Genomic DNA, 16,227 nt, shown 5'->3' with positions numbered 1-16,227 from the left:
ATGACTCTAGTCTGTGTCACGCTGACACAAAACTAGCCCTCAGACTAAGGAAGACTAAGTATGAAAAAGTATGTACAGATGAAATACAGAGGCCCAGAGCATACGCAGCTCCTCTAGAACCCTGACTCTCACAGAGTCTGTGTAATCCCTAACCTAATACACAGACTCTGAAGCCAGACTGCCTAGGTTTGAATTTTGGCCTTAGAACTAGCTGGAGAACCTCTGCCAATCTACCTAGGCTCTTTGTGACTCTCATCTCTTAACAGAAAAATAAAGGCAGTCTTTTCTTTGTCATCTTGCAATAAGGATTAAATGAGCTCATATAAAGTACTTAAATAAGCCCATGAAGTTCTATATGTATTTTTAAAAAGGAAATAAAGTCTACAATGAATAAAAGTTCACTTAATAATTATCTGTAATCATACAAGGAAAGGGATTGGTTGCTAAGGACTAGGAAGTGGTTACCATAGATATGCTAGAACCTTGACAGCCATTGTTAAAACATTGCCTGCCCTTTAAGTGGACATCTGGGCTGTGTTAATCTATCCAGAAGGCTAAAAAGCTCAACAAATCTTTCTGAAATTCAACACAGCTAACATTTTTTCAACCAGAAAACCACCTTGCTACCAGATAAATAATCAACCACCTCAAGGTAAGCCAAATACATAGATATCTTCACTTTACCGGCACTTACAGGCTTAACTTTAAGTGTTTCACTCGAGGCTGTCCAGTGGAGGCTGCAGACATAATAGTATCAGTGACCCTCTAGTCACTCAGGTCGCTCTCAAATACCTGACCCAATATACAGTCTTTAAAGCCAGACTGACTAGATTTTCATTGTGGTTATCCTACCTACCCCTCTTACCTGTTAAAGGAATAACTTGTATGGTGCCAATTTGGACAAACAGAGACTAAGATCAAGCTAAGGAGCTCTACGAATGATTAGGATATATGAATATAATCTGGATTTTTTTCTTAATTACAAAAAAGTTGAAGGAATACTAGTGGGTAGTGGGAAAGGCAAGGGGAAGAGTTGAAAGAATCATGGTGGGTAAGTAGAATCAAAGTACATTATATACATATACTAAAGTATACTGATGAAATACATTGTTTTGTACAATTAATATACACTAATACAATGTACTAAAAAAGAAATTGACATAAAGATATTACCAGCCTTGCATCAAATGGTAACAGCCATCACTGACTCTGTCCTTTTAGGCTCTAGGCTCATGAGCAAGATTAAGTAAGGTTGGCTTTTTTTTTTTCAATAAATAAGGGTTTTAATTCATTTTCTTTTTTTAATTAATTTATTCTTGTTACATCTCAATGGTTATCCCATCCCTTGTATCCTCCCATTCTTCCCTCCCTCCCATTTTCCCCTTATTCCCCTCCCCTATGACTGTTCCTGGGGGGGATTACCTCCCCCTGTATATGCTCATAGGATATCAAGTCTCTTCTTGGTAGTAAGGTTGGCTTTTGATCATGGGTCAAATATATTGTTTCTCTTTTGTCTGATACAAGCCAGAGCCATTGTCCAGTAGATCTCTAGGGAAGCCAATTTCCTGAAACAGTGACTTGTACTCAAATACAAGCTATGGGATGTGAGTCTCTGTTTGAAAATAACAATGCTCCAAAACAGGGGATGACTGAATGACTGCAGAAAGTCATCCATTAATAAGTGGCATACAAACTGCTCAACAAACAGTGAGGCAAGGCCCATATAGGTACAAAATGACATCTTTCCTTAACCCCACCAGGTCTTCCTTAAACTCTGGGCTCCAACAAAATAAACTATTAGAGGAACATAAGGAAAAATCATAATGAGAGTGCATGTCATGCTTGCTGGAAAAGCTAAAAATATTAAGACAGCAATAAGCTTTTTTGCACAGGTGGAGGAAATAGAACTCTCTAACATTTGCTGGTGTCAGTGTAAAATGTTATGGCCACCTTGCAAAACAGTACAGTAATTCTTTGAATACTTCAACACAGATGCAGCATACGACATAGAAATTACTCCCAGGAAGATCCCCCAAAGAAATGAACATATAGCCACACACTTATACACACAGGATTATAGTAGCATTATCTCTAAGACAATAAGTAGAAACAATCCACATGTCCATCAGCTGATAAGTAAATTACTAAAATTCGATATACCTACTATTTTGGGGGTCATAAAAAGGAATGAAACCAGGGGTGGTGGCACATGCCTTTAATCCCAGCATTCAAATGGCAGAGACTCTGTGTGTTTGAGGCTATCCTGGTCTATGTAGCAAGTGCCAAGCCAGCCAGAACTACCAAGTAAGAACCTATCTCAAAAAAAAAAGTATTTATACATGGATCTCGAAGCAGCTGCCTAAACTGTCTTTACTTAGGCTATCATTTCCAAGTCAAATAGCAGATTAAACTTTTTTGAGAAACATATGTAATTTTTGGCAGTGGGGCACTTGGATTGGAGTTTAATATCTATTAGTCTACTCTAGGTGATGTGTGAGGTCTCTTATAGCTTTTAGGAACTGGATGGAGTCTATGAAAAATTGGTCAACAACACCTGCACCTTTGAGTCTGAGACAATAACAGCACCAAGCCCAATAGAGAAGTGTTACGTAAAACAGGTCACCCAATAGTTCTTTAAACTACACTGGTGCATCATCCCACCTTTCTTCAAGACCAAATGAGGATATTCATAGTAGTAACCAACTCTAGCTAAGCAGATAGGGTGCATCTGATTGTGTTTGTGTGGTAGGTTGCTTTAGTAACAAGTCACCCTATTTTGTAGGAAGCTATGTACTACCACAAAACTGTCACTGGAACTCAGAATAGCCAGACTATGGCATTTGCAAATTAGGTTGGGTTGAATGATGCAATGGAATTCTAACACTTTACAGACTTTCTATTTATCACTATCTGTATAATGACAAGCTGACTTAATTCACAATTGGTGTGATTTGTCATTTGTTTTTATCCTTCAGTATTTAAGAACCAAGCTGAATCATGTTCCGACTTTTGACTGCCTGCTGGTCTCGTCAAAAGACCACAGAACAAAGGTAACTTTATAACTACCTTTCTACATCCAATCTGGAATCCCAAGTATTGTCCTCAGGTTTCACAAGGGACAAAAGATCATGACACATTTGGGAAGTAATTAAACAGCAAGTACGAGATTGGGAACAAAGTTGAGAGGAAGGCCAGTCTGTATATGGACTGTATCAGGGAGGGAAAAGCATCCTTGGAGGATTTGGAAGGAGTACCATTCCTGCCACTGTGGAGGGGCTTTTTATGATACGTGAGTTGAGACTATTGCAAGCAAAGCTTCAAACACTAAAAAGAGAATAGAATTCTTTAGTATGAAAATGAATGGTTTTGTGGCTTTGACACATTTTTTTCTTTTCCTCTTCCAGGAATGTGACTATCATTGTCGTTGGCTTGGACAACTCTGGCAAAAGTCATCTTGTGGCAGCCTTTCAAAGATGTAAGAACTAAGATCATTAGTTTCTGTTGTAGGTCTGCCAGTATTCATTCTACCTTAGCCTGACTTCCTGGCCCTCGGTTTCTCCTTATAAAGATAAATATCTCAGTCTCCTCATTTGGTATTAACAAGTTGTTTATATATAGTCTGTCACCTGCTCTCTTTGTAAAATGTCCCAATTGAAGGTCCTCACATGATGTCAATATGAATGAGCTACAATATGTAAAGCATTGTAGTTGATTTTCAAGGATAGCATGTTTGAAATGCTTCGTAATTTGACAGCTCAATTCATGTGTGATTTGGCCTAGATAAGAGACAAGTGTAGCATAATAAAGAAGTGCAATAACACAAAACTCTGTGACCACTGATATTGAAAGGTAGAGCTTGAGAAATGTTATGACTTCGAGTATAGTAACGCATCTCCATCGTAATACCTCGACATTTCCAGAAGCAGTCATATAGCATTGTAGGAATCTGCTATAGTAGTTGGGAAGCCCCAGGTAATATTTAATCATTCAGAGGTCAACACAGAGTCCAGTTCATCATCACTGTTTATTGAATCAATATGAGTATGATGACATGGTTGATTTTTATACAACCTGCCAACCTTAGCAAGGTATAGCAAAAGGTTGCCCTGACACCTGTGCCCATAGTCTCCTACTTGAAGACTACGTTTTCAGTTTCCTTGAAACAATAGTGGCCTTTTGGCTGATCTGCTTGTTTCTACTTGTTCCTCTAGTTATCAAAGAGATGCAAAAAGATCTGACCATGACATTCCACTGCTCAGTAGTGCTCCACGTCTCCCCATTGTTTTTTGAAGCAAAATGTACCCACCTTACCAACACACAGGGCCTTCTTTGGGCCTGTGACTCCTCTTCCAGCTTCATTTCCCAAGTTCCTCACATATAGTAGTCTAATACAATAGCAAATGCTTTGCATTTCCTCTTCCACACTACTGTACTTTACACGGCTGCATTTCCTGCATTTTCGTCCCTCTGTCATCTACTTAACCAAGCCCTTCAATCCACAGCCTGGCCGCAGGAAAGCCCTCTTTTACTCCTGGCACCACATTCCTTGCTCACCCCCTCTAGCATGCACTTATCCCAAGACCCTTGCACAGTTCCAAAACCAAACTGGAAACCCCACGAGAGGAAGAAATGGATCTTTTTCCTCTCTGAGTCTGTGCTGCCAGTATCTTCAATAATTACTCATGAAATGAAGGTTCTCCAACAGTCTCCTGAGACTACATATTGCCTTTTCAGAACTTCACCCTCAGGCCCCAATAGGACCTCCAAGTGCAGATGAGCTAATGCCTCAGCCTAGTGTGCCCCCTTAGATGCAGCACACTTGACTCCTCGCATCCCCCAGTTCTGATAAGCAGAGATGATCAAAGGTAAACAGTGACAAGGAAGTCAAAGAACCGGGCAGGCCAAGTCACAAGATTACTGACAAGAATGAGGATAGTTTAGTAGAGCTCCACCTGCCACAGCACTGGATTCCCAATTAGGTCTGGGTGGGGCCTGGGAACTCACACTGTGAGAACTCCCCAGGTGTTTCTGATGGCCAGCCAAGTGTGGGAAGCTCTCATTCTGAATTTAACAACAAGCTATTCCCTCAAGACTAGTGTCTGTTTTCCATTCTGATTCCTGGAACACAGTAGATGTAGTTTGCCTTGCATAACTTGCCTTGTGCTCAGTGAATAACTTGGGGCTGGCTCATACATGCATTGCCTTATGGCAGTGACTTCATTCACAGAGACGTCCTAATGAGCACTGATGTCACATTCTGAAGAATGTCTTGGGCCACCTCTGTTCATGCAGGTCCACTTAGAGTCAACCTAGTAGATTACTCTGTCCCAAAACTGAACAGGTCATTTCTCCTGTTCCTGTGTTTGTTTGTTTTAAGATGAATGCCATAAACAGATAACTGTCTAGGAAAGAAATTCCAGTCTACAGATAGTAAGTTATATTGATATTTAAAGACACCAGCTACAAAATAGTTTGGCGTACAAGCCATCATTATTAATGACACTGCAATTGTTTTGCATGGCATGATCACATGGGGCAAGAAACCCAAACATGAGCACAGACAGCTGCACTAAACTCATTAATCTGTGACTCTCAAATCTGACTATATATTCCAATCACCTAGATACTTAAAAATATTTATTTTCATGTATGTGTGTTTTGCCTGTATGTGTATATGTGTTCCATGCACATGGCATGTAGTGCCTACAGGCCAGAAGAGGGAATTTGGATCCCTTGGAACTAAAATTACAGACAGGTTTGAGTCACCATGAGGATGCAGGAACCCAAGTCCATCTAGAGAAGTAGTAAGTGCTCTGAACCACTGAGCCTTTCTCCAGGCTCAAACTGAGTGCTTTCAAAAGAACCGCTTGAGGACCACCCCTGTGTAATCCAAATCTCAGAGAATGAAGACTAGCCCCAAAGATTTTTAGAAATCAGGAAGGTAAATTTGGAGATCACCTGGGAAGCCTTCTGACCTCTTAAGGCCAGCATCAAGAAGCTCACATATTTCAGGCTGGTGAGGAAGGGCCCATGCTCCTCACTTCCAACAGATGATGGTGAGACACAAGCACACCTAAGTGTCATAGTTCTCAGGAGCAGTGACTCACAATTGTAAAGGTCAGAAGAATCACATCAGGACCATGCTTCACCATAACCAATTTGTTCCAAATGGTAGAGATGCTTCCATCCCAAGCTTAGAGAGCCTGAGCTTTTAAGCCACTTGGTGGGGGCTAATAAACACATCCAGGTAACTGTGAAGCACACTACCCCCAAACCACATTTCTTCATGACACACTCAGCCAGGGATATAGAGATGAATGAGAGTTGGAATGTTCCTTCAGGGTGTTTACAAATGAAGAGGAAATAAGATAAATGCAAACTGACAAGGAACTACTCTATGTGGCATCTAGTGTCATCAGCAACAGACTGCACTATTGAAGAAATTAGTTTTTAGTAAGAAGAAAAAAACAAGAGAAAGTGTTATATTCTGACAGGAAAAAAAATAAAATTTTCTGAGATGCAAAAAACCAAGATTTCTAAAATATCTTTTGGAATTTTAACCTATTCACTTTTTTACTCTAATTGTTAACTTTTTGAGGTTATAATGAAGTTACATCATTTTCCCCTCATTTTCCTCCCGCCAAACCCTTTCATACAACCATCTTTGCTCTCTTTCAAATTCACAGCCTCCTTTATAATTAATTGTTATTTTATACACATATGTGTGTATATATTCCTAAATACATATGTACAACCTGCTCAGTCTGTGTAATGTTACTTATGTGTATAACTCAAGTAGTCTAATTTAAATAGCAAATGTCGTATCAATATTATGACTTAAATGTATGTGCTCTCTGAAAGCTATAGTTAAAAAGATCATTGATAAACATGAAAAATGTTATAAAACCACATTAAAGTATGGTGCCCATGTTATACACTCATACAGATTTATGTCTCTGTTCATAAGTATATATAAACAAGAATTCCAAAAATCTGAAAGCATATTAGGAATTTAGCCTAAAGATTTACTTTGGCAATCCTATGGGAAATATCACAGATATATCTAAGACTACAAATAAATAACTGATTCTATTCCACTATACCAATAGTGTCAAGAATCTATGAAATTATTAATTACTAATGTAAGCAGAAACTTAGACCATAACCATCAGTTCAAGAAACTGGAAAACACATGAAGATTATTGTTGTAAAATGCATTTCTAGTAGGAGCTGAATTGGGTATTTAATTCCTTACAGGATATTATATTCTGGGCAAAGCTTTTACATGGGAAATGTGCCCACATATGGCACGGTTTCTTGGAAGAGACACTTCATGTCCTCATTCATAATGATAGACACTGTAAGCAGGGGGCAAGCACAAATATAGGTCAGTGACTACTTCAACAATGTGCTGAAAGAGAGCAGTGAGAGGTGGGCACGCAGGGCAGAGAAGATTTCCTGAAGAATGCGGTGGTTGGGCCTTGAAGAAACTGCAAAAGAGAAAGGACTAACACTTAGCCAGCAAACATTTATTGAGTACCTGTGTGCCAGCATCTGTGCTCAGTTTCATGAATATAATGGGTAAAATTTAGATTTCACCTTCCTGTTGCTGCTTATAACTCAGTTAAGTAAACAATAGAATTTATGACTCTAATATATGTTATAGTAATAGTAAACACAGGGTGGATAACATTTTTTACAGACTAAGGATGGTTATGAGGAAAGTTTTTCTTCAATAAACAAGACCTAAATTGTATGTAGGCTGTGGTAACTTGGATAGAAACATTGTCCACTCACTGAAGTCATAAAGCTAGGAAAGGCAGCAGAAGAAAAAGAGTGATTTAGAAAGATGCATTTGCTGGGCAGCGGTGGGGCATGCCTTTAATTCCAGCACTCTGGAGGCAGAAGCAGGTGGATCTCTGTGAGTTCCAGACCAGCCTGGTCTACATAGTAAGTTTCAGGATAGCTAAGGCTACACAGAAAAACTGTGTTTCAGAAAACAGAATAAACAAAAATATCAAATAACTAGAAAGATGAGTCCATGACAATGAGGGTTTCTGAGAGCAGGCACTGAGAAGGATGAGCAAATTTATCTAACTACATTTTGTCACACTGTGGTCATCTCTCCCCTCCTTCTGTTTGTAGTAATTCCTAGCAAGACACACAGCAATATGAAACCAACACAGACTACACTTCTACTCGATGATTATCAAATATCTGTCTATGACCTGACTGGAGACCTAAAGGGCCAAGAAAAATGGCCAAGCTACTATGCCGAGGCACATGGGCTTGTTTTTGTCGTGGATTCTAGCGATGTAGCACGCATACAGGAAGTGAAGATCGTCTTAACGCGTATAATGTTTGATAAACGGATAGCAGGGAAGCCCATCTTAATGTAAGTTTCTGCCTTTGTGTCCTGCTTTCCCTTGACCAATTTGTGCCTTGGGAAAGGTATAAAGACGAAGGGCTTCTTTTGTCACAAGGAGTGAGACCTCTTTAGGCTCAATGCAGTAGAAAGGCCCAATTCACTGGTGACTGTTTTCCAGAGCCACCTTCTACCACACATGGTCACATGGGATATACTACTTAACTGTATAAATGAATTCTGACTCCTCAGAAAAGAGAAATAATATCTGGACCTCCCACGCCCAACCCGGGATTCTTCCTGTAGACTCTTTAACTCAATTTGTTCTTTTCTGTTGGAGTCTTCGTCCCTGAAACTTGATGGCAGAGAACATATCCTATTTTATGCAATCAGTTTCAATGCCTTCCTCCCTCAGTTCATTGCCCAAGACTATGTAACTGGCACTCCTTTCAGGGGGTCAGGGTGGAGATAATTCCAGTAGCCTGTCACACTTCATCCCTTCCAACTCCCCCTTTTTGGCATTCTCACTCCTTATTTGCAACCCTAACTGGAGTATGAGCAGAGTTTCAAAAATGTAAAACCTCCACATCTGTTCATGCTCCAATTAGTGATTGTAATTAGTATGAGATGTGGTATAGAGTGCATGGGGGAATAAGCTCTGGGGATTATCTTGTATCCAAATAATTTGCACTATTTTTTTCCTTCCATTAAAATTGGCTAGGAAACTGACTAGCTCACTGGGTAAACCCCACTCATGGAACTGTAGCAGTTAGTGTTCCCCTACTCCTTATTTTTGTTTGCTTGTGTTGTGTTTACTATTTTTTTTGTTTGGTTGGTTTTGTTTTGTTTTTGTTTTTGAGATGGTCTCACTTATGTAGACTATGTTGGTCTGTAACTCACAGACATGCACTTGCCTCCCAAGTGCTGGCACTTCCCTTTGACTTGACATTCGTTTCACTCTTCTTGTTGTCTTTATGCCCTGTTCTAGCCTGGCAAACAAACAAGACAAGAAGAATGCCCTCTTGCCTTGTGACATCATTGAATATTTGCTTCTGGAAAGGCTAGTGAGTGAGACTAAGTCTGTGTGCCGAGTGGTAAGTGTAGCATTTCATGTCTCTTCCTCTAGGTCTTGGTGAATATAACCAGGGCCCTATTTGCCATCAGCTCCCATATGTCAGCTTGGAGTCAAAGTTCTCTCCCTGACAGGCAACATCTGCAGGGATGATTTCTAACTTGACAGTGATAACAAATATTACACTCTGCCTTCAAAGCAGTTCTGTAAGATTTTAATATCCCGTTTTATAGGCGAGAAAGTTCAATGGGCATAGGGTCTCAGTGACTTGCTTGAGGTCACACAATGAAGGCACTGTAGCCAATTTATTAAAGGGACTCAGCTTTTATGCTCCTCATCCACTCTCTCAGATGTGGATGTTGAATGTCTCCTTGAAAGCTGAGAACTTACTTAAGCACAGCATACCTCCTTCTGCTATTTCAGTGACAGTTATCAGGCCTTTAGGCCCCAAAGATCCAGGAATCCAGGTCTGAGGCTTTCTTTTCTATTTTTGCAGGAGCCATGTTCAACTATGAAAAACCTTTCAAAGAGGCACCAGCAGCCAATAATTGCAGGGCTGCGCTGGCTATTAGCTGCCATTGAGGACCAATACGATGAGCTTCATACTCAACAAACATCCAGTATGAACATCTCAACCTCCAAGAACATCAGAGGCTGTGGAGAAAGATGTTCATCAGACAGGTACTGAGCTGCCTCTCTAAGATTTACTGATAAGAATGTAAGTAGGAGGCAATCTTCAACATGACCCATGAATTCTGAGAGGTGCTTGAATTCTGGGCAGCAACTCCTTTAGATTCTGATAGCACAACAGGGGCCATGGCAGTGCCCACCAGCATTGCTAGGTATACTGCCAGTCCAGTCCTGGCACAATGCCATCAATCACCTTAGTGGGATGAATGGCATATAGGTTAAAAAAAGGCAAAGCCAACCTATCAGCATTAGGGTTTCTTGAAAATAGGGTTTCTGTTCTCTGGATTGCCATGTGGAAGACAGAGGGAACATGTGCCCCTTTAAGGAGCCTGCTGACAATAATCTAAAGATGAATGTGTTCCTCTCAGCAAATTCTCAGCCCCCAGTTCTCTGATCTGCCAAATCATAGAATGATAGAAAAGGACAGAAATTGTGAAAAAATAAAAATAAAACACGAAGTGACCAGGGTTTTGAGGAATAAAAGGCCTAAATGTCTTCTTGCTCTGTTGTCACTTCCCTTGATCAAAGGCATGGGGAAAGGGTAGGGCAGTGGCTGCACTGGGTAAAGAAGCTTGAGGACTGGGCATACAGCTCAGCGGCTAAAGCACTTGCCTCATACATGGAAAGCCTTGAATTCAGTTCCCAGTACCAGTACAAGAAGAAAACTCTTGACAAATGTCTGTTTCTACTACAAATCTTTTTTTTTTCTTTCAAATGTTTTTAGCGTAGCTAACAGAGCAGGAGCGGTCAAAAGCCACAACAGACATCATTTTGAGAAAAGGCAACGCCCGGAGCATAAGCAGCATGCTGAGCAAAGACACTTTGAGAAAAGACAGCATTTTGAATCAAGACAACATCTAATACAACGCTCACTGGATGCTAGGCCCCTAAAGCCAATCCTACAGGTAAATGGCTTTTTAAATGTTATTGCCCATGGTCAATAATTGAGCTCTTGAAAACTCACTGACAATTTCCCCTCTTCTTCTTGGCATACAGAAAGATGGTTTTCGACTCAGGCCCAAAAAGAATATGTCAGTAACATTTGCTCTGGATGTAATCATGGAGGAAGGTGAATGTTCTCGGAAGACCGGAGCTCAAACTATCAAGAAGCCTTGCCGCAGCCAATGTTATGATACACAAACGTCAACTTCATCTATTGACAACAATCTTTTCAAAGGTAGTGGTGAATCTTTGGTTATACAAAAAGAGTTACATAGGCCTTCCTTCATATTTTCGACCATAGCATTCCTATTTTGAGACTTAAACTCATTCTTCCCACTATAGTCTGTTTTCGGAAGACATATGGGACAAGCTTGGACACCATCTTCTGACAGGCCAGAAAGGATGCCCTAGCATTAGCTAACACAAAATCTTTGGATGGCTGTAGTGATAATGTAAAGGCTATGCTTGCCAGTGGTAGAAATGCGAACTGGTATAACATTTAGGAAGGGTATGCTGCCTGTCTCTCTCTTCCCTTCCTTTTCTCAATATTGTTAAGAACTTTTAAATGGAGCTAGAGTGATTAAAAGTACTTGCTGTTCTTGCAGAAAACCCAGGTGCAGCTTCTGGCAATGACATGGTGGCTCACCATCACCAGTAACTCCAGCCCCAGGGGACCCCATGCCCTCTTCTGACCTTCGCAAGCATGAATGTGGTGCACAGATGTACATGCAGGCAAAAGACTCGCACACATTAAAATAAAATAAATCTAAAAACCCTTAAAACCATGGAAGCCCTTTAAACTATTAGTCTCATTTCTTAGGTATCTACAAAGATAATTACAGAAGTACACAAAAGTATACTAAAGAATATTCAAACTATAACCTCCAGTACAAGAGCTAAATGTTGGAATCAGTGTAAATGTCCAATGACAGGGATGGCTAAATAAATCAGGATGCATCCACATTATGGAGGCATTAACATTGCTAATGATACGAAACTGAGGAGGTACCTCAGTGCTTAACATGCCTTCCATGCCAGCATGAAGACCTGAGTCTGGATACCCTGTATCCATATAAAAGCTGGGTTTACTGGTATACACTTGTCACCCTAGCACTGGAGGGTGCACAGTAGAGAAAGGAGCATTGGACCTCATTAGGGTACCCAGCCCAGTCGATCAGTGAAACATGCCACAAAAACAAAAAATGTGAAGGGTCAACTCCTGGCCTCCTCATACACATACACATAAACACAAACACATACACATATACACTATACATACCAACAAAAAAAATTTAAATGCTAATGATGATCTTTCCATTTCCTGACATGGACAGTCTTCCACCACCTGACATATTATATTGACTGTCAACTGTCAGCAGTCCTGTCACCTCAGGCTGAGTTGTTATGCCTGCATTGAGGGACATGCACTTAGCCAAACCCACGAAGGAGAAAATGGGCACAGCTCTTGGGCTAAGGGGTGAGGACAAAACTGGGGAGAAAATAAAGCATGTCTTTTTCCATGTTAGCAACTACCACTAAACCTTTATCCAAAAGCAAAGATCATTTTCATTTCTACACCCTCAGCTCGTAGGCCAAAAAAGAGACTAGATTCCTGGGACACCGAAGAAGAAATGTTTTTGAAAGATTCCTGTGGAGGAGCCTTCCGTTCCTGCGGTTAGTAGTCCTTAATTTGTCTACGAATGTGTGTGCTTAGGAAGGAGGATTGAGTGCCTCTTGGCTTCACTTGTAAAACTGGCTATATTTTTTTCTCTCTCTCTGATTTGACTTAACAGACTACTAAAGGAAGAATGGAGGGACAGCAAAAGAATCATCCCTCTACCACCTTATAGTAAATGAGCACATTTCCAGAACCAGCAGGAACACCCAGTCTTTGATTCTTATTGGATAATGCCTCTACAGCCCACGTACAAGTTCACCTATTTTAACGTAACATCCTTGAGAACAATTGTTTCTGCATACCAGTGTAATAGCCAGTAAGTTCATCCTATACTCACCGGGAGCCTTAGGAAGTTAGATGCTGTCCACATCAGCAAAGAAGAGCAGAGACTTTCCACCCATACTGAGATGCTCCTGACAAAAGATGCTTAAGAATAAGATGTCGTGCACAACTGAAAGTGAGCCATAGCAGAACAGGGTTACTTTAGAATCATACATTTCTCTTTAAGGTTCTCAAGTATAAAGGGACTGGCAAAATAAATAGGAATGATGCTCTACTCGATCGTTTTTGTTTTGTTTTGTTTTGCTTTTAGTCATTCCTCCAAAACCAGGTCTGTTTTAAGTACCCAGCTACTGTCTGAGAAACCACATTGCTTTGCTAGCCTTTCAGGGAACAGCAACTGATGTCTCTTAACCTGTGTCAATCCCTACTTGGCTCCTAGGGTGGTGTGGTTGGGATGGTGTTGGCTCCTTACTATTACTGTTATTTCACCTTCATCATGGGTGTTTTCTGGATACCAGGCACAGTGCTAAGTCCTTCCCATCTGTTGTCATATCGGCAACCTTCCTGGGCAGGTAGTACACTTGGCATCATTTCATAGATGAGGATATTGTAAAAAAGCAGAGCAAAGAATGGAATCCAAACCTGCCTAGCTAGAGTTACCTTGGGCCAAAGAGATACACACACATACATTTCTTCACCTCCCTCTAGAAAGAGAAAGCCATAGCCAGGAAAAATGTGGAAATGTATCCATGCCTGTGTGAGGAGAATTCAGTTACCAGTCATAAGTGTTCCAACAGTGCTAGCAGGCATGGTTGATTGAGCATTTCCACTTTGTCTGATGCTGGGCTAACTCCTTTACATATACTATTGCCTTTCGTCTTCAAAGCTTATGATGTCTGCTCTACTATCTCCATCTCACAGAGGCAGAAACTGATCTTCAGAGGGATTAGATCATTTGTTCCTGGGCATCCACTAGGAGGTAGGACAACAGAACTAGTCTTTAAACTAAAGCCCCAGTCCACAGGGGTTGTAAAGATGATTCGGTGGATAAGGGGACTTGACATGCAAACATGGGGGCCTGAGCTCAGATCCCAGCACCAGTGTCAAAAAAGAAAAAGCAGAATGGGAGCATGCATGAACCTGTAATCCCAGTACGTTAAGGAGCAGAGACAAGAGAACCACTGAGACTTTCTAGCTGATTGCGTAGCTCCATGTCCAGTGAGAGACTGTCTCAAGAAGAGCAATGCAGAGCAAAGCTTGGGGTATCTCCTGGCATTGGTGTGTATGAACACCCCCATACACATGCATGAGTACCACGGACAAATAGGCCACTCTTACACACACGCATACATGCACACATACTAAATAAATAAATAATATAAATCCCAACTCCATAACCGTGCTCCTGCTTTTCCAGGAAGCACATAAGCCAATCAACCCATTGTTTGATAGGTAACCTTTCAACTAAAATCTTGTCTTACAACTCTGCCTGAAAGTTGTTGTTGTTCTTCTTCCTCCTCCTTCTCCTCTTCCTCCTCCTCCTCCTCATCTTCTTCTTCCCCTGCCTCCTCCTCCAGCTCTCTGGGTAGTTCTGGCTATCCTGAGGTACTCTCTATGTAGGCCTCAAACTCACAGAGATCTTCCTGTCTCGGCCACCCAGAGTGCTGGAATCAAAGGCATGCACCACCACTGTGTGCACACCAAGGCTGCTTTCTTATATCCAAAGGAACCACTTTAAATGCCTTATGGGTCTTCACCTCATGTGTCTTCGATATGCTTGTCAGCTCAGCTAATTAGCTGTGGCACTGGAAAGAACCTTACAGATTCTCTGTTCAAACCTATGTTATGCAAATGAGGAAATAACATGCCCAATCTGGTCTGACTGGACACTGGCAGAAATGTTCCCTAGATCCCCATCTTCTGTGTGTCCAAGCCTGCAGTCTCCCTGGGACACTTCACTCTTCTCACTCCATCCACTTTCCCTATTAGAGAGTTATGCAGTCAGCCTGGAAGGCAGCATATGCCTCTACTAAAGAAGTTTCAGAGTTGGGGCTGCACAAGGCAGCAGGCTCAATCCTCAGCACAGGAGCAAAGAGTCTTATAAGAGACTGCAATTCATAAACCATGTGTTGGTTGGTTGGTCAGTTTGGTTTGGATTTTGAAGACAGGGTTTCTCTGTGTAGCCATGGCTGTCCTGGATTCATTTTGTAGACCAGGCTGGCCTCAAACTCACAGAGATCCGCCTGCCTCTGCCTCCCAAGTGACAGGATCAAAGGCATGCGCCACCACATCCAGCCAATAAAACCAACTTTTTAAAGAGAACTGATCATCTACACGCATTTTCTCATGGCATATGTCTATTAGGCAGGAATATGTTCTCAGCCAACAGGGAAGGTAAGCAAGTAGCCTACAAATATGAATAAGGTAGAGAATTTAGGTTAAACATCTGCTAACAAAACTCAATTTCAACTGGTGATGTAGCATAGTGGGTAGCACCTGATGCCCTCGATTCTATCCCCGAGAGCAATGAAAATGGTATGTGGTAGTGTACACCTATAATGCCAGAATTCAGGAGGCAGAGGCAGGTGGATCTACCATAGCAAGTCCAAGGGATACGAGAGACCCTTTCTAAAAAAAAAATCCTGAATTACAGTACATTGTCACACTTTCCTTTATGTAATGGATGTATTTCTGAGTGACAAAATAATTTTTCTAAGTAGATGCTAAAGTCATGTGGGTTTTTTTTTTTTACATTTCATTTATTTATTTTGTGTGTGTGTGCGTGCACACACACTGGCCTTTAATTCATGACCCTCTTTCATACTCGCATTAAAGGCTCATACCACTTCATACATGTTTTCTTCAGCAGTTTTTTTTAAATAGGCCCTCCTCCCCCTCTTTATACATTTTTTTCCTTATTTAGGGAGCATCACTAGCAGTGCATATGGGAGTCAGGACAACTTGGAGAAATAAGTTCCCGCCTTTTTTTTTTTTTTTTTTTTTTTTTTTTGGTTTTTCGAGATAGGGTTTCTCTGTGTAGCCTTGGCTGTCCTGGACTCACTTTGTAGACCAGGCTGGCCTCAAACTCACAGCAATCTGCCTGCCTCTGCCTCCCGAGTGCTGGGATTAAAGGCGTGTGCCACCACCACCCGGTTTAAGTTCCCACCTTTAACTATGTAGTTCCTGGAGGTTAAATTC

The 16,227-nt window shown here is 41.1% G+C and overlaps 1 protein-coding gene across 2 annotated transcripts; it reads left to right on the top strand.

Annotated features, from left to right (window-relative positions):
- The first annotated feature begins 273 nt into the window (after positions 1–273).
- ARL13A (ARF like GTPase 13A) lies at positions 274–15,592 on the top strand. Of its 2 annotated transcripts, XM_084789961.1 has the most exons (10): positions 274–652; positions 2,976–3,050; positions 3,405–3,475; positions 8,146–8,395; positions 9,354–9,459; positions 9,934–10,118; positions 10,852–11,032; positions 11,124–11,304; positions 12,654–12,743; positions 12,863–15,592. In XM_084789961.1, exons 2-10 carry the CDS (start codon positions 2,998–3,000, stop codon positions 12,868–12,870), a joined length of 1,125 nt encoding a protein of 374 aa, XP_084646087.1. In that variant the 5' UTR covers positions 274–652; positions 2,976–2,997; the 3' UTR covers positions 12,871–15,592. The 2 variants fall into 2 exon arrangements, with proteins under 2 accessions (XP_084646087.1, XP_084646088.1); XM_084789962.1 differs by lacking the exon at positions 274–652 and having other exon boundaries at positions 2,532–3,050.
- The last annotated feature ends 635 nt before the right edge of the window (positions 15,593–16,227 follow it).

Source organism: Acomys minous, assembly GCF_964271855.1.
Source record: "Acomys minous genome assembly, chromosome: 7".
NCBI lineage: Eukaryota > Metazoa > Chordata > Mammalia > Rodentia > Muridae > Acomys > Acomys minous.
This window is presented reverse-complemented; position numbering and strand designations above follow the sequence as displayed.

Coding starts and splice junctions, on each gene's coding strand:
- ARL13A (XM_084789961.1), top strand. CDS start 2,998: ATGTTCCGACTTTTGACTGCCTGCTGGTCTCGTCAAAAGACCACAGAA. Junction 3,051..3,404: donor CAAAAGACCACAGAACAAAG/GTAACTTTATAA, acceptor TTCCTCTTCCAG/GAATGTGACTATCATTGTCG. Junction 3,476..8,145: donor TGTGGCAGCCTTTCAAAGAT/GTAAGAACTAAG, acceptor TTCTGTTTGTAG/TAATTCCTAGCAAGACACAC.